The sequence below is a fragment of the Apteryx mantelli genome, chromosome 10 (genome assembly GCF_036417845.1).
Source record: "Apteryx mantelli isolate bAptMan1 chromosome 10, bAptMan1.hap1, whole genome shotgun sequence".
Lineage (NCBI taxonomy): Eukaryota > Metazoa > Chordata > Aves > Apterygiformes > Apterygidae > Apteryx > Apteryx mantelli.
This window is the reverse complement of record NC_089987.1, coordinates 22668017-22690036: the sequence shown is the minus strand read 5'-3', so window position 1 is coordinate 22690036 and position 22020 is coordinate 22668017. Positions and strand designations below refer to the sequence as shown.

General features: G+C 43.8%; 2 protein-coding genes across 2 annotated transcripts in view; both read right to left on the bottom strand.

The window, feature by feature from the left end:
* PDPR (pyruvate dehydrogenase phosphatase regulatory subunit) overlaps positions 1-14688 on the bottom strand; it is a 29363-nt gene extending 14675 nt beyond the window's left edge. The window contains exons 1-9 of the mRNA XM_067302689.1: positions 14644-14688; positions 13400-13700; positions 9172-9305; positions 8104-8185; positions 7849-8012; positions 6468-6589; positions 5138-5255; positions 3627-3776; positions 1166-1358 (exon numbers count right to left, since the gene is read on the bottom strand). Of these exons, the coding sequence (XP_067158790.1) occupies positions 1166-1358; positions 3627-3776; positions 5138-5255; positions 6468-6589; positions 7849-8012; positions 8104-8185; positions 9172-9305; positions 13400-13626 (1190 nt within the window). The 5' untranslated portion in view covers positions 13627-13700; positions 14644-14688. The remainder of the gene's footprint in view (positions 1-1165; positions 1359-3626; positions 3777-5137; positions 5256-6467; positions 6590-7848; positions 8013-8103; positions 8186-9171; positions 9306-13399; positions 13701-14643) is intronic.
* A 254-nt stretch (positions 14689-14942) lies between these two features.
* The window catches only part of GLG1 (golgi glycoprotein 1), an 89426-nt gene continuing 82348 nt past the window's right edge, over positions 14943-22020 (bottom strand). Inside the window, exons 25-26 of the mRNA XM_067302688.1 lie at positions 21118-21224; positions 14943-20601 (exon numbers count right to left, since the gene is read on the bottom strand). Of these exons, the coding sequence (XP_067158789.1) occupies positions 20434-20601; positions 21118-21224 (275 nt within the window). The 3' untranslated portion in view covers positions 14943-20433. The remainder of the gene's footprint in view (positions 20602-21117; positions 21225-22020) is intronic.

Here is a 22020-nt window from a genome sequence, read left to right as displayed (position 1 = left end):
CAGTACCTGGTGTAGGCTCAGCCACAAACCATCAGTGACAGCATTCATTTCAGCACGAGGTACCAGCCAAGTTATGTCTAGCTACACTTCTAGCAGTGAAGGAGGAAGGCATGCTCCAGAGCTAAAGGACAAAGGCAGCTCAGACCAAAGCAGAGCAGAAGGATCTGTTCACAGCCAGTAAACAGAAAAACAAAGGGGTTTGAAACTGGTCATTAAAAGTTACATTAGCAAGCTAAGCTGCTTATCTTGAGGCTGCAGCAACACATGGACAAGTACCATTTTACCTTCAAAAGTGATTCAAATTCTTAGAGAACCTCACTGCAAAGATTCTCCGTATTTTGTTATGAGAAAGAAAAACGATGATTTCCTTCCCTGGTGAGTTAAACTATTAGACAATGGACAGAAACTAGAGGAATCAAACACATACTGAGATCTCCCATGAAAAATGAGTAGCTTGTTAAGAAGACTGTATGACAGAATGGATGCTGGGTTGCCGAAACCAAATGATGGTCAGAGGAAGGCATGACCATTTTGCAAGCCACTTTGTTGCTGGATGGCAGTTCTATGCCTGTCGAAGTATTTGCATTAACACAGGAATTGGATTTTCCTGGGAAATGATGACATCCTTAGCTCACTGGCAGTCTTTAACTATATTGGCAGCACCTCGCATGGCATATGCAGTGTTTCATTGGCATCAGATTCACTGTTTTCAGAGAAATTAACTGTAGTGTCAACTTGAATGCTCTAAGGGCTTTGGCCAAATTAAAAACTAAAGGAGATCAGGAAGTACAGAAGATGAGGGAATATGGGTTGTGCTAAGCTTTTATCTCTTTCCAGTAGATAAAAAATGGAACCAGTTAACTCTACAAGAAGCTTCTTCAGTGTCCAGCAGGCTGCTGATCACTGAAAGGTGGTTCCTAAAGAGAGGTGTACAGGATAGGAGAAAAGTCCAACACAGATTTGGAACACGCACAGGAGAACATAATCAGACTATGGCAACCACCCCCCTCCTTCACTCGAGTGGGAAACAAAAAAAGTCGTCTTTGCATAGCAGAGAAAAGGTCTCAAATACTGATCAGAACAGTCTATACAGAAGGATCATCTGAGCAGCCTCTTTTCTTCATTAAAACCTTACTTATACATATAATAGTGCTAAACCACTTACTTGCCTGCTCCCCCACCGTATGAGATACCAGCTGAGTTCATTCCAGCCAGAACGAAGTAGCCCTGCACAGTGGGTGACTCTCCCATGATGCACCGCATATCTGGCGTGAAGGTTTCTGGGCAGTTCACTAACTGCATGATCTGCAGAGCCTCCAAACCTGGCATCCTGCGCAGAAGGGCACTCAGAAGCGGCTCTAGCACCCAAGACAAACAGAAAAGACAGAAAGTCACCGCCTTCAGCATTGAAGCATTTCAGCTATTTCACCTTCATCTTCAAGCCGGACACAAACCAGCCTACACAAACCATGACAAAGAGGGCATGCTATTAGCTGAACGGATGGAAACGGCTTCCATGTTTCAATACTTCACAGGATAAACGGTGTAGCAGCTGAATTGTACTAGAAGATGAGCAGACCTAATCAAACTACTCAAAATGGATCACACAGCATATCACAAAAACAGCTTTACTGATTCAGACTATGAGTTAATCTAGCCTGGTATTGTTTTCAACAGTGGAAGAGGGTGCTTAATTTTGTAAGGGAAAGCAAGGGGAACAGACATCATAAATAGAAGCCTAGGGAAGAATAAGGGCAGGCAAATCTATGACACTTGTCCGACATATTCTACCAACCTCCACTTACCTTCAGCTTAGAGGGGAGCTAAAATAACCCCAAGGTCAGCTCAAAGCCCATCATTTTGTACGGCGAAGATAAGATCGTTCCCACCCCCCAACACACACATGCGTCACTTCATATTTATCCTCATTGAATTTCCTTGCCACTTTATCACTCAGTCACGCTTGAAAGGTCCTTCTGCAATTCTTCACAGTCTGATATCTGAGAGCATTAATAAGGGGATAAGCTATCTACTTTGTTTTTCTTGTTCAGAAGTACCTCTGCACAGTACTCTAGACAGAAGCCCTTGGGATTCAGCACTAATAATGCTCCTCTGCTTTACATACAAGCACTAAAATAATCAGATTTCACACAACTAAGAAGTTACAAACAGAAATAGTCTTTCTGACCTGATATTTTTCTTCCCTCTCTCATGGATACAATTCTAGAGCGAGAGCCTGAAGTTATGCATTATTTTTTCCTTATTGATAAAAAGAGGGGTCAGTGTTAAATCTGTCCTTACATCCAGCTCAATGTTTAAACAACTGTGCAGGCTATTTTAAAACCAAAAGGTGTTCCAACCAAAGGAGATCGAAGTAGTAATACAAGAGCTCAAACCACAGGAACTGTAGCCCTAGAACAGGATCAAATACTTGCTGAATAAGCTATGACTTTGCTCAGCATGCCAGTATGTTTGAACTTATAAAAGGGTAATGGTGGAAGAGAGCATGCAGTTGCTTCCAAAACTTAGGCAATTTGTGGGTGCCAGTGAGCGGTGCCGTTTCATTTCAGCGATATCTAGAAAACCAAAAGGGAGAAACTGGGTGCAGAGCTCAAGCAGTTCATTAGTGAAACTGTATCTTCAAGCAAGCCTGTAGTCATCTATAAATCTAAAAACTTTCAGCATATTCCAGCACAAAAGTGCACCCCATTCTGGCTCTGCCCCATCACCCCGGAGTTTAAGCTGTTTATGGTATCAATAAGGTATCCGTCAGACAGAAAAATAAGATAAATCAATTTGAACTGGGGAGGAGCTGGAAGGATGCAGAAAGAGCTCAGTGAAAGTCTATTTGTGCTTAGAGTCACAGACCAAGTTGTGGGCAGTCACAAGGGAACCAAAGATCTCTGACTTGAAATAAAAGGCAAATTTGAAGTAATGATGAGACAGCACACATGAGCTTATGAGTAATAAGAGAGGAAAAAAAAAAAGACCACACTACGTTCTTTCCCACAGAAAGGGCCCTCCACTTAAAAGTACATACAGAATATAAAAACAGAATCAAATAATATGCGAAGAAAAAGACAGAACATTTGGAATATAACAAACCACCATATTGTCAATGGTGGGATGAAGTCTGGGAAGCAACAACATGAAGTTCTGTCCACAAAAAAACTTCCACCCATGGAAACACACTTGGCAGTCACTGCTGAAGAGAGCTGCAGAAACAAAAGGCCATGGCTACCTGGCAGGTCACCAGCGCTCGTCGACAGGGTCACAAGAGGAGTTGCAGGCGGCACTGACAGTCAAAAATCAAATGCGATGGAAGAACAATGTTGGAAGGTTTATGTAGTACTTCACTGCACTAGAGGAAATGAATATATGCTGAAGGTGAGTGGGTGTTTTTAAATGCTACACAGATGTTGGTGTAGTCCTTGGTAAAGGGGTTTTACACAGATTACTGACAAATGGAGATGAATGAATTTGAGAGAACATTCATCTTTCGCACACCTTTCAGATAAAGGCAGACACACATGCTAGCTGGTCTACAACAGCCTGCCTTGTTGCTAACTCTGCCTTCTGCTGAAGCCACATGTTTCATCGCTGCTGGTCTTTTCCCTCTGACATACCAAAATGATCCCAATCTTCCTGGAGGTTCTGAATCTCCAGCTGGTTCCGTCCCTCTGTGAAGAGAGGTTTGGGGTTTTTCTCAAAGCCTCCCGAGAGGATGCCACCTTGCCAGCTGCGTATGTAGATCCTGCCATCTGGGTCTACAATAGCTGCAGAGGAAAGAAAAGACGTGGGAAGGGAATTGAGAGAAGGCGTAAATACCTCAGACCACAGTTCCACAAACACTGCGTTGAGGTCTGGTGATAGGCTGGGCCAAACTAGCGGCCCACTGCCATGAGAAGGGACAGTCTCAGTGCCCCAACCCCACACTTTCATGACAGTTCTGGTTTTCACGTGACCCTTTGGTGAGCCAGCTTAGATTAATAAACCAGCATTAACTCCCCTCATAACCATGCATGTTAACTTTTGGGCAGCACAGTAAACAGAACTGAATCTAAAGAGCACTAAAGTCAGCAGGACAATGTGAGCAGGAGGACACAAAAGGTAGTCATAACCTATCTGGCACCAAGAAGCTATTATACTGGCTTAGCTCCACTGGAACTGCACCCAAGACTAGACCTACCACCAACAGAAGTCTGTCCTCCCTGTCTTTTTCTTCTTTTATTAAGAACAGCTAATTTTAATGGGCATGAGTCACTGATCTAGTCTGCTGCAGGGATGCCAGCATGAAGAAAGTGGACAGCACTGGCATGAGGAAAAGCAGTCAGGTCAGGATGGCTTCTTTCAGTGGTAGTGTCAACTTGAAGCATTTATGAAATTCCACCTGACATGTTCCATTGTAGTTTTTCCACATACAGAAAAGCTGGGAATATATATCTTTTTAAATTACACAATCAAGTAAAGTAAAGCACTCAGGGCCTCTGGTCAGAGAGCTGAATTCCCTGGAGAGCATAAACATTACTCGCCAGAAGCAGAAGCTCTTGCTAAAGACTGAGAGTGAATAAGAAAGCTTTCCACTTCCCAATCACAGTTTTCAAGCACAAGGGCTTTTCTTTGAGAGAGCCAAAAGCCAGAACATGGAGGGGGAGGAGGAGCAATTACCTCAAGTGCTTTGGTTGCCCCTACAGCTCATAGACATGTAAATGCCATTGCAAAGCCTTAGCTTCAGTTGGAAGAAAGGAATAGATGGGCCATTTGGGGACAGCAGCCTGAAAGGAAAACATAGTGGCAAGGCTAGCACCCTCTCTCCAGCCCACAAAAGCAACAATCCAAGTCTCAAACACACCAGCTTGCCAAGCTAGAGTTAAGGTCCTTCTCCTCCCTAAACTGACAAATTTTGAAAAATCTCAATTCCTGCAGTAAAAGTTTTCCCAAGAATAAGGAGAGAGATTCTTCCTACCACTGAAAGAGGACACTAAGAGCAAGTCAGCTGGAATGTACTTCACAATCCCAACTGAGCTGAGAACTGATAGCCCTTAGTTAGGTTTTTTTGTCATATTACACCTACCTCACCTTGGAAAGGCAGATATAATTCACCAAGAAAAGGGAAATAGAGCTCAAGAATCCTTACTTGGTATGCTGCTTGCTAGAGGTTCCTTCAAAGGATAAGTCAGGAGGTAGAAGTGTTCACAGGCATGGACTGGGATGCTGACTTGTTCCTCCCCAGAGAGGCCCAGCTCATAGGCCCACTGAAAGAAAAAGAAAAAGAAAAAAAAAAGCATGTTAGAACACAAAAGAAGAAAACTAACCCCAATTTAAAAAGGCAGAAAGCAAGCAAGTAAACAGATCACCTCTGTGGTTTCGTTTTCATAAAAGACCAAATCAGATATGGTTCAGTCCCTTAAACCTTAAACAGAAGAAGATTTTTGATGCTTTCTTAGAATTTGAACTGTTTGGGACAAAAATTGTTTTTCTGTTCTTCATATAACATCTAGAAAAGTGGGGCCCTGACTCAAGACTAGGAATTATCAGCTTACAATACAAAAGCAAAATAAGATTTATACACCAACGTCAATACTACCCTCAGCCTCTAAAAGCATAAATAGACAGGATTTAGGCACCGCTAGGACCCCATGTTAACCAGACAGCCAGTTGCAAGCTGAGAAACAGCAATTGTCAGATGTATTTTCACAGTAGAAAAGCAACAGTACTTAAAAAACCCCCAAAACTCAAAACGTAGCTTTCTGCAGCGGGATGAAGGATAGGGAGAGATTGAACTGTCTCACTATGGGCCAAAGCAAAATCCTTCATGGCAGAAGGGTGTGTCCCTCCCAAGAGAGGGCACAGAGGCAGAGCTGCTCCGCCGAACAGCAGGGTGCTCCTCAGCAGGTCAACATCCACTCGGTGATGCCAAGCAAACGGCAAACGCTTGCTTTCCTCCTCCACACCCCTGCTGTTCTAAGAAGCTGAATGACATGGCTTTGATGTACTTCAATAAACCAAGACAAAGCATGAACAGTAAAAAAAAAAAAAAAAAAAAAAAAAAAAAAAAAATCCCTGAAGAAAGTGCTTTCCTTTTTTAGTAAAAGAAAAGTTTTTAGAATCCAATACCTATGCAGCAATAACTCGGCTCTGCTAATTAGAGCAAAGCTTTTTCAGAGAGAGGAAAAGAGACAATACTAAAACTGTCTGTTGCTACTCCAAGAATTACTTGAGGCTGCAGCACGCACGCAGTCATGTGGGAGGACGACTATTGTCCTTTTGGTAGTCTGATCTAAAAATGGACATTTTTCTGTTCTGTGGAGCAAACAGCGTTGGCCTGTGAAGTGGTCTGCCTGGTCTGATGGAAAGAAAGTGGCTTTATTATTTTTTTCTGGAGTTCCCTGAAAGATCTCCTTTAATAATACAGAAAAAATCTAAACCAAAGGGAAAAAAAGAAAGAAAAAATTTAATAATCCAACCTGGCCAGCACAGTTGACAAAGTACTGGCATGAAATCTGTCCTCTGTCAGTCTCAACTCCGGTCACACGACCCTTCTGGACCAAGACATGACTGACGCTCGTCCGTTCGTGAATCTGGACACCTGAGAGGACATAAGAAAGTCAGAGTACCACCAGCTTTTGTTCCAAAGTGTCAAGCTGCTAACATTAGACCCAATTTAAAAGCTTCTTTTCTCTTTAAGACAAAATTTTTATGCTTGACTCGAAAATTCCTAAGTGAAACCCTGTCATTTGTAAAACAGTTCACATGCAACTTGTACGTGCAGAACTGAAAGGCTTAGATTATGAAGAGTCATGGTATTCTTTCCCACGCGACAATCTGGGTGATAAATACGCCCCAGTATCAAAAACATGAGAAAAAGATCTCTAAACTATAGACTTCCATCAATTATAATTCCTTTATGCCTCAAAGTCTGAAGCTTCAGATGGCCAGACTGCTTGTTGTTTTGTGGGAAGTCAGTCATTTTGTGAAAAAATCATTTAACAGTATTCAGAAAAAAGCAGTACTAAAAGAGGCCGTTACTTGCTGACACAAAAAGCTTTGTAACATTTAGCCTCTAAATATTTATTCCTCTCTCAGAAGGACATCAAGTCATAAAAAACCAAACAACTTCCAAAGCCCAACAAATAGCACATAAACTGAGCAGCACTTTAAGAGCATGAAAAACAACTGTTTTTTGGCCTGAGTTCCTATGCAGAAAATAAGCATATACAGTATAGTCATTCTGTCTCCACTAATGACTCTACCCAACTTCCTCCTAGGTAGCTTCTTCCAATCTGACGGATTTTCATGCTTAATGAGCCTCATCCCTGCCACCAAATCTATGCTTTGCTCCGCTTTTAAGCCTCTCCAAACGTGCCAAAGTGTTGCCCAAATAGCATTTACCACTTTGCTTCCAAACCCACTGAAAGCATATGGGCTCAATGAAATATTCAGCAAGAGAGCGGTGCCTTTTGCTTTGTAGATAACTAAACTCTTCTGATGTGCAGTCTTGACTAGGGTCCTAGTAAGGATTGTATTTATGACAAAACAGCATGTGTTTATTCAAAGAAATATGTAAGCAACGAGTACAGCAAACTGGTGCGTGAGCCATCAAAGCAGATCCCTAAAGATTCAGAATGTGGGGGGGGAAAAAAAAATTCAGCCTGACTTTTGTTCAAGGGAAAAAAAATGGGTTTTAAAGAATATGAACCTTACAGAAATAACCAAGTTTTGGCCTTCAATGCCCAGTTACAGCCCCAAAACTGATGGCATCCTCATGCAGAAAATTATAGTCTTTTCTGGAAACAAGACACCTATCGTGCAGGAGAGCAATCTATAGATTAAAAAAAAAACTCATACCGTTCCGCGAGGCAGCAGTTGCCAGAGCCAGACTCACATCAGCAGATGACACGAGTGCATCTCCTGGCACGTACATGGCCCCCACAAGGTCATGGATGTTGATAAGCGGGTGGAGCTGTGCCGCTTGCTTCGGGGTGATAATTTCGCAAGGTATTCCCATCACACTGCCACAAAACACAAGAAAAATGCCGTCACTAGTCCTGCAGGAGAGCTTGTGCAAAGTCGAGACCGGTTTTGTTTCCTGCTTATACGTACTTCAGCGATGAAGCAATGCGTTTCAGAGAGATTAGTCGATCCTGAGTCTGAGCCAGTGAAATAGAGCCTGTCTTCATGTACCCTATGACAATGACCAAAGTCAAGTCAGATTTGGACAGGATCTTCGAATTCTTTTAATCTCAGACCAATTGCTTTAGACCCATTGCTTCCATTACGCGGGAGCCAGGAAAACCCAGATCCCTGCGTTCACTTATCAACTAGTAATCAAAACCAGCTTTAGTCGACATTTCAATACGGCAATTTAATTTTGACTTATGTTCTAGCCCTCCACTGCCCTCAATTTGTTTGTGTTTATAAAGATAATTAAACTGCGCATGCGCTACCAATTAAAAGAGAAGAGAGGTTACTGGCAAAAAGAGAAAACATCATCTATTAACTACTCAATCAGAAGAAAACCTTAACCACTAAAAGCATGACATTTTGTGGCAGCTCCACCAGCTGCAATAGATTATGCTATAGCCTTAATTACAGGCACAGTTATTAACCTGTGGTGAGTTTGACACATATCACAAGTCCCTGTAACGAAGAAACTATCAGTGCTGAAGTTCTCCACATCAGGTGCATGGCTCAGCATTTTGGCCAGAGAGAGAGGGAGGACTTCAACACAATGTTTCCTTGATGTTTCCAGGAGTGAGACTAAGGTAAAACATCTTGTTTTGCCTATGTTTAGCGCTTTTGTTAACCCTTTTGGTTTTTTGAGAAGTGAACTGGTGCAGAAACTGGGTCATTTGCTCTAGTCTCTGCAATACACTTTTTAGTCTCCTTGAAAAAATTCATCTACATTTGTCCAAGTTACAAACAACAGAAAAGAAATGACGACGGTTTGCAAGTAATCTGCCTTCAGCTTGAGCATCTGATACCCTTCCTCCCATTCTTCTGATCCCATTAGCAACATTCCTTGGCATCTGATTCACTCTAAGTATATCATTTTGGAACAGGAACCACCAACTCCAAGACACTGTAAAATTACATTAGTGTTTCAGTATTAGCACTTTGGCTGAATTTCCCAAAGATTCCTCAATTACTCCAAGATTACACTTCTGGTACCTGTTTTTATTCCTGTCTCTTGTTCCAGCTGCTGATACAGCTTGTTGGAATAGTCTGCCATCTTGAGCTCTATGGACACTGGCCTGGCTGTGCTCACGATGCCAGCGCAAAATCGAGTCGTCCCAGCAGCCAATCTGCAAGAGAAGTTGCAAAGAAGGCCTCATCCGGCTCCGGCTGACACGCAGGGAAGCAAACAACCCCCCCCAAGGGTGCTGCTCCAGCAGCTCTACTGACAGCACAAGCCAAACAACAACCTCTCCCCCAAACATATCCGACCAAAAGCTGTCCATGAAGCAGAGAGCGTTGTTCTCAGGCGGCAGGAGCTTACACAAACCATCACAGATTTGCTTCTTAGCAATCAGGGTCTGCTGCACTGTATATGGAAATAAAAGCAGCATAAAACTAAATTCACGGATGCTGGTAATGACGGCTTCAGATCTCAAACGTGTGATGTTAACCTGTGTACATCAAGCATCTTCTCCCTTTGCAATACACCATTAGCTGTAGATACCATAATCAGACACTTGCACTCCCAGACAAAGGTGAACTCTTTCAAGCGTTCCTGATAACAAGCTCAGTTTTAGCTGTATATGGGAAAGAAACTGTCTTTTCCTTTGTTACAGATAAAAGTAGCTCTCCCATAGCTTCGTCTTTTGCTGTGGACACATCTCCCGTGTACTAACCTAAGCTAGGGCGTTTGCACAGTGCAGATGCAGACCCACAGCAGCACACCGTTACAAGCAAGACACTGTGATCCTGGGGCTAGCACAGATCTCCTGATTCGGTTACGTGAGCATCCCATTGCACTGAACAGCACAGACAACTGTGCAGGAGCAAACTGCAAAAGCTCTCCTGTTAAAATCCAAAGCGTGACAATCTGTCTGGGAGTCTACCGCAGAAGCGTGAAACCCTGTAACTGCTCCTACTTAATCCAGAGATGGAAATTCATGGCCAGGAGTACACAGATAAGCCCCTCTGAGAATCAACAAGTTGAAAAGTAATTGTCTGTAGCAAATTTCAGATATCTGTCTACTATGGCAACAAAACTTTAACTCCTTTCGAGATACAGCAAGAGAGACTTTGCGTTAGCGGTGAAGCATCCCCTTGTGCCATGGACTAACACAAAGCACAAAAGCCAAGCTGCACGAGAGGTGCTACAGACAACAGCGTAGCATCACATAAACTGCATCAGCTAGAACTGCTAGCATACAGACAAACTCTTCGGAGATCAAATTAAGGTGGTAAGAGTTTAACACACTAATAAACTCCACCCTCGGCTTGAAAGAAAATTATTACAAGCAAGCTACACAAAATATGTAAAGAATCATGGGTCTGGAACAAAAGTGCATATCATACTCAGCATAATCAAAGTTCCTTTGGAAAAAAAGTGAAGGCACCCGTTTTCTCCCTCTTTTTGACACTATTTTAATTCATCTGGTGGAAAACATTCTTCTGTCATCCAGTTCAACCAGAACAGTACTATCTCATTACTTCTTTTACACAATAAGGTGTCAGCTGAAACTAGTCGGGACCATTAGGTAACACCACCAGGAGAGCAGCACATATAAGTAAGCTGAAACCCAGGACACCTAGATTCTAAGACGGCAGCTGAGCCTTTTACAAAGCTGTTAAAAATTGCTTAGGCTTGTCTAAAGTGTGACTTAACGCTTGGTGCTAACTTTACATTAAAAACGTGTTAGTATATTGACTAACATGCACTTAATGATCAGTCTTCAAGGCTTGGCCTATCCCTTTCTCAGTCTCCCCTAACTGCAGAGTGTGGTAATACCGAATTTACACAACACAAAGGAGATCAATAAACAAAGAATGCCAAATTAAGCACAAATATCCAAGCACCTACCAGTAAAACGAAGTAACTAAAAGAAGGAAAAAGGGTATTCCCACGTTTGCCCATACTGCAAGCTAAATACCAGTATGTACAGTCAAATGATGCCACAGCTTAACTAGTTTAATCAGCTTTGCCTCTCAGGACAGGTCTGTCACATGCGAGAAACTTAAAAACTCTAAGTTGGATGATGCGGGGATAGACACAACCTCTAGAATGCTTTTGGTGTAGCTCACTTCTGTAATTTTATAAAGAAAGCACTTTACAAAGTTTTAATCATACGCTCAAGCCTACCTGCCTACCTGATTGTTTCTTCTTCCAAAGTGGGACTTCCCTTGGGTGGAAGTAAACTTGGGTTTCTTGTGTCTTACATCTCTGCTGGCCCTCCTACTGTGCAGCAAGTACCAGGAGATAGGTACACCTGCTTCTTTTCCCTTATTAAACTGCCCTTGAACGATCGTCTATCTAACTATTTGGTGAAGGGCTACTGTAAAGATAGAAGACCTACTAAAAACTCTCTGCAGCAGAGACAGGTGAAGACAAGACAATTAGATTTAAACATAGCTCTTTCTCAGCCTGCTTCCACGATACTTCCAAGCCATCTTTCCCGTTGCTAAAGCAATCCTGCACTTTTCCCTTTGCCAGGCAAGCCTTTGACAAGATTACTTTTGGCCTAGCACCTCCATATTCTTACAGAAATTCAGCACAAGAATCAGTTTGCTATGTCCTTAGTCAGTCACAACAGAAACAGCTGAAGCATGGCTAACTACGCTCACCATAATTTAATGCTAAGGTTTTTGTTAACGCAACATTTTTCTTTTCCCTTGAGCATGCACATAGACCGAGCTTGTGCAGCATGTCATTCTGCGAAGATCCTTAATGGGGTCTTCGTATCCCAACCTAAACTAGTAAGGATTACATTCCCTTACAAATGAAGCCTAGCAGCTGATTTCACTCGGAAAGACACTGCTTACAAGGTCTCAGAGAAGGCTTCCCAATTTCCTCTCTTTGCAGCTGTGAAGACCTTGACACTCCCTGCTTCCCAGCAATGCAAAGTCAAGAAGTCATAGCTAATTATTCTTGAAAACAGCATCAGGTGGGAAGCTCTGAACTAGAAGGTAACAATTCTCCGTCCAGCAAGTGTTTAGGGTGTTGGAAGCTGCTGTGATAAACACCTCTTCAAATTCCCAAATGCAAGTTTTAGCACTGTCTCGTGCCAAAGTCCCCGGACTCCTTAATGAAAGCACCAAGAACCCACTTCTGAAGCAGAAATCTAGGCAAGGCTGCACAGTAAACTTCAAACCGGATCGGTGTACTCTGGCACAGGCTTCAGATCCAACTTGCCAAAGAGCATACAAAGTCTTTTTCTACCTTGAATTCAGCCAGACTATAACGGATTTAACCGTTTTACCGAGAGGCTCTAAATCCCTGTAGTAGACAAACTCCAGATAACCAAAGCCTTTAACCAGTTTACAGGGCTATGGTTAGGTCATTTCTGTGGTATCACCTCCACATCTCCCACAATCTCTTTGAAGTCTTGCTAGTGGTGTAACACTTCATTTACCTATTCCAGCCCAGTTACAGGGAAGGTCGCTGGAGGCTGGATGGTGTATACAGATTTTTAGGTCTTCTAATTTCACTGCAAGTATTTTGTTAAAATGTTCCTCTGCAAGCTGCATGCGTTTGTTTTTATTTTTTGCATACTCACCACCTGTGAGTAAAACACAGACAAACTTTAGTCATATCTCTCTCAGGCTATTCCTAATGCCAGTATGTTTCTTGGAGGCAAAAGCATGTAAGCTGTTCTCTTACAGCTCAGATCGCTGCAGGTAGGCCTGAATGTAAACCCAAACCTCCTCCAAACATATGCATACATAAAAAAATGCAAGTAACTTTGCCTGCTCCGTTATTTCCCACACCTACATGCAAGCACCTTCAACATTCATGGCTAGGAGTTTGCAGAGGAAGGTTTAGTAAATGAAAATACCTTATACTCTGAGTCTCTTCATTTAGGAGTCAGCTGAGAAATTAGCAAGATCATAATACTGGTTCAGTAGAAGCTTAGTGTGAATGCGAAAGCTCAGATTTCAGGTCTTTCTAGTTTGTGACCTCTTGTCGCATATGGTGGAGGGGATGGGAAGGAGAGTGACAGGACTTTTTAGAAGCAAGCTTTACGGCGTCATCACACAAGGGATATCCTTCACCTTGCAGGTCTGCCCTGCACATGCGAAGAAGTAGTAAGTCTCATTACTAATGTTCAGTATAAGCCTATTCCATGGCTCCAATACCAGATAATAGGTAAAAATAACACATTACAGTAGATGCTGCAATGATGCATGCACTTTCTGTCTATCTTTGTTACAAGAAAACCTTAAACCTTACCTGCCCTGCTCAAGTAAGACTATATCCTTCCAACCCAGCTTGGAAAGGTGATATGCCACTGATGTGCCCACGATTCCACCACCACAGATGACAACCTGCGCCTGCGCTGGCAAGGAAATTGGATGAGGTTCTGCTGTACTTGAGGTACTTCGCCGGGAGCACGTCATTCTTCTCCATCTTGGGTTAGCTGCCCGCCACCGGACATCTGACAGTAATCGGAGAAACATCCTGGCAGCTATTTGTCAGTTTTCTTAAAGCACCACCCTAGATGTGTTTGGATGTTAGCTCCGTACCACTCCTTCTAGGAAGGAAAGACGAGAATCACATTCCTGCTTATCGTATTATATACAAGGTTGGCAGTGGCAAATATCACATGGTGTATTGGGTATAAGCGAACACGTGAATGCTGACGAGTAAACAAATAGGACAGCAGTTATTTAGTCCCCAAAGAACAGTCTTGCTATTAACATTTAAACTTAGATCAAGTAATGGGTACAGAATGTTACACCTTTATTTTTGATGGCAGCACAACTTGACAACGACCAAAGAACAAGACTGAAAACAAAGGGTAGGAACGCTCTCACACCAATAGGTAGATCAGAGAAAGTCAATGAGCACAGACAGAACACACTCTGAAATCTTTCACGGACTCTCTTAAAAAGCCTAAGGTTAACAAGGGAGCAAATAAGCTTGATGTTAACGCTGTGATCTCAACACCCAGCGCAAAGGGCTGTAGAGGCACTTTCCGACAGCGCTGGTTTCATAAGATGCTACCAGCAGCTCCGAGTGAGGCAACAGCACGCAGCTGGCAGCGGTCAGAGCCGGAATTTGGCAGCTAAAATCCCGTTCCTCCTCCTCCTCCTCCACTCCAGCCTATCGCCCCGCCGGCGTCAAGCAGCTCATCGCTGTGCGCTCGCGCATATCCAGAGCTCGGCTCCAGCCCCGGCGCGGGCCGCCCGCTCCGCGCTCCAAACCTCCGCGGTAGGAGAGAAGCGGCCTCCAACGGGGGCCCGCGGGGAAGGGAAGCCCCGCGCTGCCCGGGCGCCGCCGCCGCCTCGGCCCGACTGCCGCCGGGCAGGCGCGCGGCCCAGCGCCCAGGGGCCGCCGGGGGTGGGGGGCGGCCGGGCGGGGCGAGGGGCGCTGCCAGCCGGGCCGGGCGCCCCGGGCGGGGAGGGGCGGGGCGCGGCGGGGGCTACGCGGCGCCGGTACCGGGCGGGCCGGGGGCGGCGGCGGCGGCGGCTCACCTGGGGGCGGGGGAGGCCTGACTGACCTTCCGCGCTTTACGGCCGCCACACGGGGCGCGACAACCGCCCTGCGCGCTGCGTCACCGCGCACGCGCCAATCCGAGCCCGCCACCGCTCCCCCCGCGCGCTTGTTACCGGCGAGGGGGGAAGCCCCGCCCCCCGCCCTGAGGCGCCGTTAGCGAGGCCGGAGGCTTTTCACCGTTAAAACATGGCACAATTAACAAGTGAAAGTCAAACCGAGAGCGAGAGGGAGCAGGCTTCGCGGCAGTGACCGGTAAAAAAACTCCCAAAACAACAAGTAAAAACCTGCAGACTCTTTTTATTAAATTCTCCCATTTCATCTGTACAGAAAAAAATGCACATTATGTTCAGAATCTCAGTAACATCTCAAAATTACACAGCATGAACATGTAAAAACAAGAAACGGCCAGGATTTTATACACAGAAAGGAAAACAATTTACAAAAAAGTCTCGTTAATGTCACATTTGAAAAAAAAAGAAAGACTAAGTTCAAAACAGCTTTTGCTGTACAATATGAATTTGTTGGGTCTCGTTTGTACACTATCTGGGGAGGCTCGCGATACCATCCCTACGTACTAGTCACAGATCACTAAGTGTACCTGTATTATCCCCCTCTTACCCTCCCCTACAAACAAACATTTCTACTTTCTCTGGTATTTTTTTTTCTTCAGTCCAACACAAAACATTAGTCACAGTTTCTGATCGCATCCGTTCAGCACAAGTGTCAAAGCATAATCTACGGGCAAAAGTCACGCCTTTCCCTTTTCCCCTGTTTTTGTATTTTCCAGGCTGCCAGCTACACACGTGCTTTTATTCGGTAAATTCACTGGGGCAATGGGGTGGGTTTCGAGTGCAACCACCCACCCAGGAAAAACCCAACTGCGAGGTTTCTGCAAAGAGGCAGCGGCAGCTGCTTGCCGCCAGCCAGAGTGGCAAGATATTCCCTGCCCCTAAGGTGAGCCCTGCAGGTAACCCTCAGGGGCTCTACGCAGCAGATGCGATGCAAAACGCTACCAGGATCGGGGAGGAACAGCTGTGCCAAGCGAGTCCGCGTTCCCTCCCGTCGGGGTGAGCCGAGCCCTCGCTGCGAGTGGGGTCCCGGCTATCTGCACGCACCCTGCCGCAGTGGCTCATTAGCGTCAGTTCTGGCCTCAACGTGGAAAGCCTGCGCAAAGATCAGTACCTGGGAGCTGCCCTTAAGAGGCTAAAAACCGTATGCAATAATGTAATTTTGTACAAACCAACACTAAAGCAGTTGGGAGTCCACAGAGCTATTTTAATGGGGACAGAAGTGTTAGATGAAATGCTCTGATCTTGTACCACACTCATGGACTCGCACACCCCCTCAAAACTACCTTTGTAAATCAAAGCTGGTGAAGTAAAAAAGCACTACGATCTTCTTTCAACTAAATAATAAAGTTGTGTTTTAACAGAAGTCACCATCCACCTTGAACACACTTCTACCACATCAGATTCAAGTGATCTCTCTGGCCTATCACATTTTCTTCCCTACTGTACCCACACACAATAAGTTTCTGTACTGAGACTTGAAGACTGCTGTGTCAGAGTCCTCTCCGCTATTTGCGCACAATATGCTTACTGTGGATTCTTTCAGAGCAAGATGATTGTATTTGCATGGATTTTTAAATGTCAGATTCAGGGCGAAATGCTTAAATGATTTTGTTAGAGAATTATTTGAACTTCAAGAGGGCTTTTCAGACCCTCTTCAGCGACACAGACACATGGGTACTCAACTTGCAGACTAGCTGGACATTACACGAAGTGTAAGAAATATTGTTCCTATCCACATCAGTTACAACAGCCCAAATGACAAAAGCAAGGCAAGGGGAATCCAAAGTCAGAACAAAGCCAAAGGACTTGATTTGACCCACTAGATAAACAATAAATAAGTTTTTTTCTTAAAGTCAACAAGAATGAACACTAATGGGCTAGCCAGAGTGAAGTAGAGGTGTGCAAGATGCACAATCCCCCTTACCCATGTCATCTAAACACATGCTGTCAATTGGGAAACGCAAGCTAACTTATTAGCCCTTGCAGCAGGAGGGAGAAGGAGAGCTGCATGCCATGCTGGTTATCAGTCATCTACCCTTTCCCTATATCTCCAGGAGCATCAGCGTAACCAAATCTAGAATAAGCTCTCAGACAGAAGGTGTTGCTACGACAAGGAGAGAGACTTATGCAGTACATGGTGGAACGCAGCCTTCTCCACTAAGAGGTGAGGGTCATAAGGAAGGAGGACCAGAAGTTTTGCTCCAACTCTTGGCTGACACAGGCATTTCTAGTGCTCTCAATTAGATCATGAAAGTTAAAAAGGCTTCCTTAAATTAGAGGCGACAGCAATGTTTCTTACCACCATGTATTTCTTTCTCTGCAATGGAAAGTGGTTGCCTGCAGGCAAGATGTTGTGTTGGCAACAGCACAAACAGGTTATTTTTGGAAGAGCATTTGTGCAAGGGTTTTTTGTGCTTTTGAGGCCTCTAGATGTTTAGGTATACGTGAAAAGTAGGAAAACATTTCAAGACTGGGATTGGTAGGTTTCTAGTCACTAAAAAAGCATACTTGGTCTTTAGCAGTGTTAGGAGGCCCCTTTGACCAGGGTCATAGCTTTAAAAGCTTTGTCCCTGTGGCAAACAAAAGGCATTTGAGGGAATCACGCAGAAATTTTAGTATTCTACCTTTTGCTTTGTGGGCCTCCTGATGCATACCCATAACACTATCACCAAGCGCTCACAGTGAAACCAAATTCCCAGGTGAACCTACTGACAGTAAGGAACACTGCAGCCTGGAGCCTCCTAACGCAGCTCTCCAGGCACCGGTGCTGTCTGTCGCTTGTTCCATTGGGGTGAAACTCTGTTAAGCAATCTTCTTAGCAGTACAGGTGCCCAGCTAAGACGAAAGTCTCGGCAATAAGTCACCCAGGAGGGATTGTGACTGCAGGCAGTTAAGGACCAAGAACACTGCTTTAAAGAACATGAGTGCATGGGCTTGCATGTGCTGGCTAGAAGTAGCCACACATTCCAGGGAATAACATAGACTCTAAACCATTTAGGGCACTGTTCTTACTCCTGTCTGACGAACATTTAAGTGTCATGCCAAAATACATCAGTGCACTGCCTCCAAAACCAACAAAAATACAGGAAACTTGCTTCCTATATCTTAACCTTCTCCAAATTCAAAAGCAAATAACCAGGGGCCTTATTTTGGAAAGTAAAGACAGCGGTTACTTTCAGAGCCTAAACAGGGATTACATTCAGAACTACGGCTACAAACCTGCAATGCTTCACTGCAGTGCCATTTGGCATTTATGGCAAAATGCTATTTCTAGACAATACACCACCTAACCAGGCTTTTCAGGCTAATCAGGTTACAACATGCCTCCTCCAAAGTCACAAGTTAAACCCTCCCCCTCCGAAGAGCAAGCTAATTATGCCTGACAGACATTCAGAAAGCAGGACTTGTGCCAAGCAAGCAAGACTGTGAGCACCGATTCCATTTCCCTTCCCTGCAGCTCTGCAAACACACTCCCCATCTCTCCGGTAGTAATTCATTTCAGCGCATTTCAGACTTTTATAACTGCCAAACTAATATCTGAGTGTGTTATACACCTGTGCTACCTCAAGAGACGTGATCAACCATTCCTCTTCTTTCCAGTTCATGTTTACAGAGAACCAGTTAACCTGCATTAGCACCAGGGAACAGGGGTGAGAGAAGGAACTGAGGCTTGATTTCTTTTCTACTTACCACTTAACTGGAACCCTATCATACGCACCAGTTCTCTGTTGAATCTTCATTGCTCAGACTTTCTCTATTGCTTGCCTTGTGTTCATAATACTTTGACTTAAAAATAGAAGAGCTCATGAAAGACTACCAGTGTAAGTCTACGACTACATCACTAATTGTTTGCTGTCCATCCTCAGAGTGGGACAACAAAGACACGTTTGCAAACAACTTTGTACACCTTTCTAGCACTTCATAAAGGCAGCAAAAGCCATCACAGTATTTTGTATGCACGTCATTCTGTACTCACAGCATCATTAAAATCAGCTGGTCCACATCCAAAGTGCCTCAGATCATCTCCACTGCTCCCCTAGAGAACAGTGCAGAGGATTGGAAATGTCAGATCTTCCCTAGCAGTGCACTAAGTGGGAAAATAAAGTTATGGTTCAAGCTTCAGCCTAAGGTGGACAGTTTTAGGCACATGATTTTTACTGCAGCACACACAGGTGAGCATATCTAAAAGGCTAATAAAATACATCCTATTGTACATGTTGACTCTCATGCAGTCACTTCTAGGTTTCAGCAACACACTCAACCTAACTCTTCAGGTTTCAACCACAGCACGTGGCCTATGACCTCCTCTCCTTGTATTTGGGGAACAAAGATGGTGGTAAGTAGCTTTCACAACTAAAGGTGTAGCTTTTACAAGACACCTTCTTTGGGCTTTCAGGTATGAGTATCAGGTTCTGGAAGTGTAACTATATATAGCCTAAGTGTGCACACTGGTGGTAACAACATGAAAGCTATTTCCCTTGAAGATCCAGACACTTCTGCCCTTCGTGCAACACTATCATCCCTCCTCCTCTCCTGCTTGGTATCCTGGACCAGCACCTGTGTCCTACATCCCAGGAAATGCCAATTTCTATCATTAATCAACTGTACTTGTGGAAACTAAAAATACTCTTCAGTGCTTCAGTTCAAGCAATTAAGACCCGGACAGGTCAGTTACAAACCACTGCACTAACCCCAAGCAACCGTTTTACAGTTGAGAGATGTTGAGTGTTCAATCGCATCCCACGTCACTGGCAAAGCACGTTATCGCCAGTACGTCAATACCATCTGTAGACAATTAATTCAGAAGGGTAATAGCTCAGCAGCAGCAAAGTAAAATAAATGGAGTGTTACAATTTTTGCGCATCATCACTGATAACGTTGACTGAGTAACTGGTCAGGGCACTTAAGGCCCACTGACAGCAGCACTGTACACTACTGACAGGCTCTATATGCCTTGTGTCTACACCATGTCTTTAATCTACTGAAATACAAGCTGTACAGCTCACATGGTATTTGATCCTGGTCAATATTTTATTCTATCTTGCGAGTGGTAGAGGAAGAAAGGGAGGACATCTTTTCAGCCAAAAAAATCCACAGTAACAAAAGCAGGATATTCACTAGAAGATAACACCAGTGACTGGTGTCCTTAGGTTGTCCAAGACTATGCTCTGAAGATGCTTTACATAAGATGAGCAAGATGTCCAAAACAAGGCCAACTGTGGTGTAAGATGCAATTTACCCTTTAATTTCCTGCCTCAATTTCACCCAGCCACAGAGGATGACTATATTTCAGTATGAACCATTACCTAAGTCATACAGTTGGTATGCAGATATATGTCTTTCTTTAAAAATTTACTTAAAAACTGCTTGAGCTGCAGGTCATGTCAGTCTGATTTGGAGAGTGAAGGCAGTTCCAACAGTACAATAGAGACTTGTCTACAGGCAGGTAAACGAGAGTCTGCTAACAAAGGGGTAACGAAAGCTGCTGGCTGGGCTGCCAATGTTGCACACAAACTTTCATAGGATGAAGATGCCGTGGATGAGATCCAGGATGGGAAAATTGAGCCAACACCTGCTGCTGTTCTAATTTTTTTTTTTTTATTCTCCTCTCACAAGAGGGGGTGGGTAGACTATACAGAGGAGGGCTGTACAAAACTGGGCACTGGGCAGGCATTTCTTCAGCAGGCAATCCAGGCTCTACCTGTCCTTGAGCTCTCTTGTCACCCGCTTGGTGATGCGTCCACACATCAGGCCGATCAGGAAGAGTACACAGATGCCCACCGTGATCACAGACAATATATAATTCTTGGACGGAGAGGTCATAACTTGCATGGCAAGGTCAGAAAAGCCTTCTGCTGGGGCAACCTAGGGGGGAGAAGAGAATAAATGAGCCAAAGAACTGTGCTTTGCATGCGACTCTCAGACAGGTCATTTATGAGTTTTAATCTCTGCTACTGCTATTGCCTCCTCCCACAGTCAGACTTGCCCTGAACCACAAACAAGCAGGCCTGGAATGATTCATCTAAATGAACAACTGCTCAGGATACAGTTTTATAATAGGAAGTTCTGGTGATCCCACTCATTGCCCTAGACATTCTCTACAGGAGATCAAGCCCTGCATGCCCAGAAGACGATTTAATTCTGCACCGTTGAGGATGCATCCCAGACACTGAGGAAAAAAAAATATATAAATAAGTAAAGAAGGAGGCCTGATTTCACATTTCTGGATTAAACTCAACGCTGTACTTCATTCAAAGACACATGAATTTCACTACAGCTCAGGAGCTCAGGCTTTTAATAAGCAGTTTACAACACATCAGTTTAATGAAAGAATCAATGCCAAAAAATGAGGTGGTTTACTGAAATGCTTTACGTATTCACCTTTGCGGCATAGCTCCACATTTCAATACGATCATTAAGGCGTTTCTTGCATTCAGGCTGCAACCTCACACGCTTATCTTCCAGAGCTTCCATTAAGCATGACATTTCTGTAACGTGTAGAAGATAGTATTACAAACTGGAAACAGTGGCTTCAGTGGTATGCTAAGAGGAGGCTGCTAGAAAGGGACGTTCCAATTCAAGACTGACAGTTACACAGCTTTTTAAACAGACTAGCTAATCTGATAAAGAGTCTACAAAACCCTATTTTACTCTTGAAGCTAGCAATTCAGCAAAGATTTATGATTAATGTGTTCTGAGAGGCAAGGAATTTTGACTTCTAAAGATAAAGGATTGACGTTATATATCCAAGATGTAGTTCATGTGATTTATATGAGATTAAGTTTTATAAATCTGAACCTTTATTGAGCTGTCCTCCAAATTCTGTGCTACTACCCTTTAACAAGAACTAAGATCAAATTCAGGAAAAAAACGCAATAAATCTGCTTAGGATTGTTAAGCGTTTTTCTTAGTTAACAATGTTTTGGGAAGATTTCGCTTCCTGCATTCTCAGAGTTCTGCGCAGAGGAAATGGTATTACAGTGTACTGGGTGCCTACAGACCTACTTGGCTAATTCATAAACTCTGTTAGAAGTTCAAACGAGACACTGACGTTTTGTGTCCCCTTTATACTTATGCTGCCTTACTTGAATAATCCCTAATTGGATGCTTTCTGCTTTACAATGAAGAGTTACTTCGTTTATAGAAGGCAAACAGGCTTTAAACTTTAAATTAACCCCAGATTTTTAAACACAATTGTTAGTTCAAACACTCAGTGGCAGATCCCTCTTTAAGCTGGACTTCTGCATATCTTCAGTGCAAACACACCAGAACACACATCAAAAG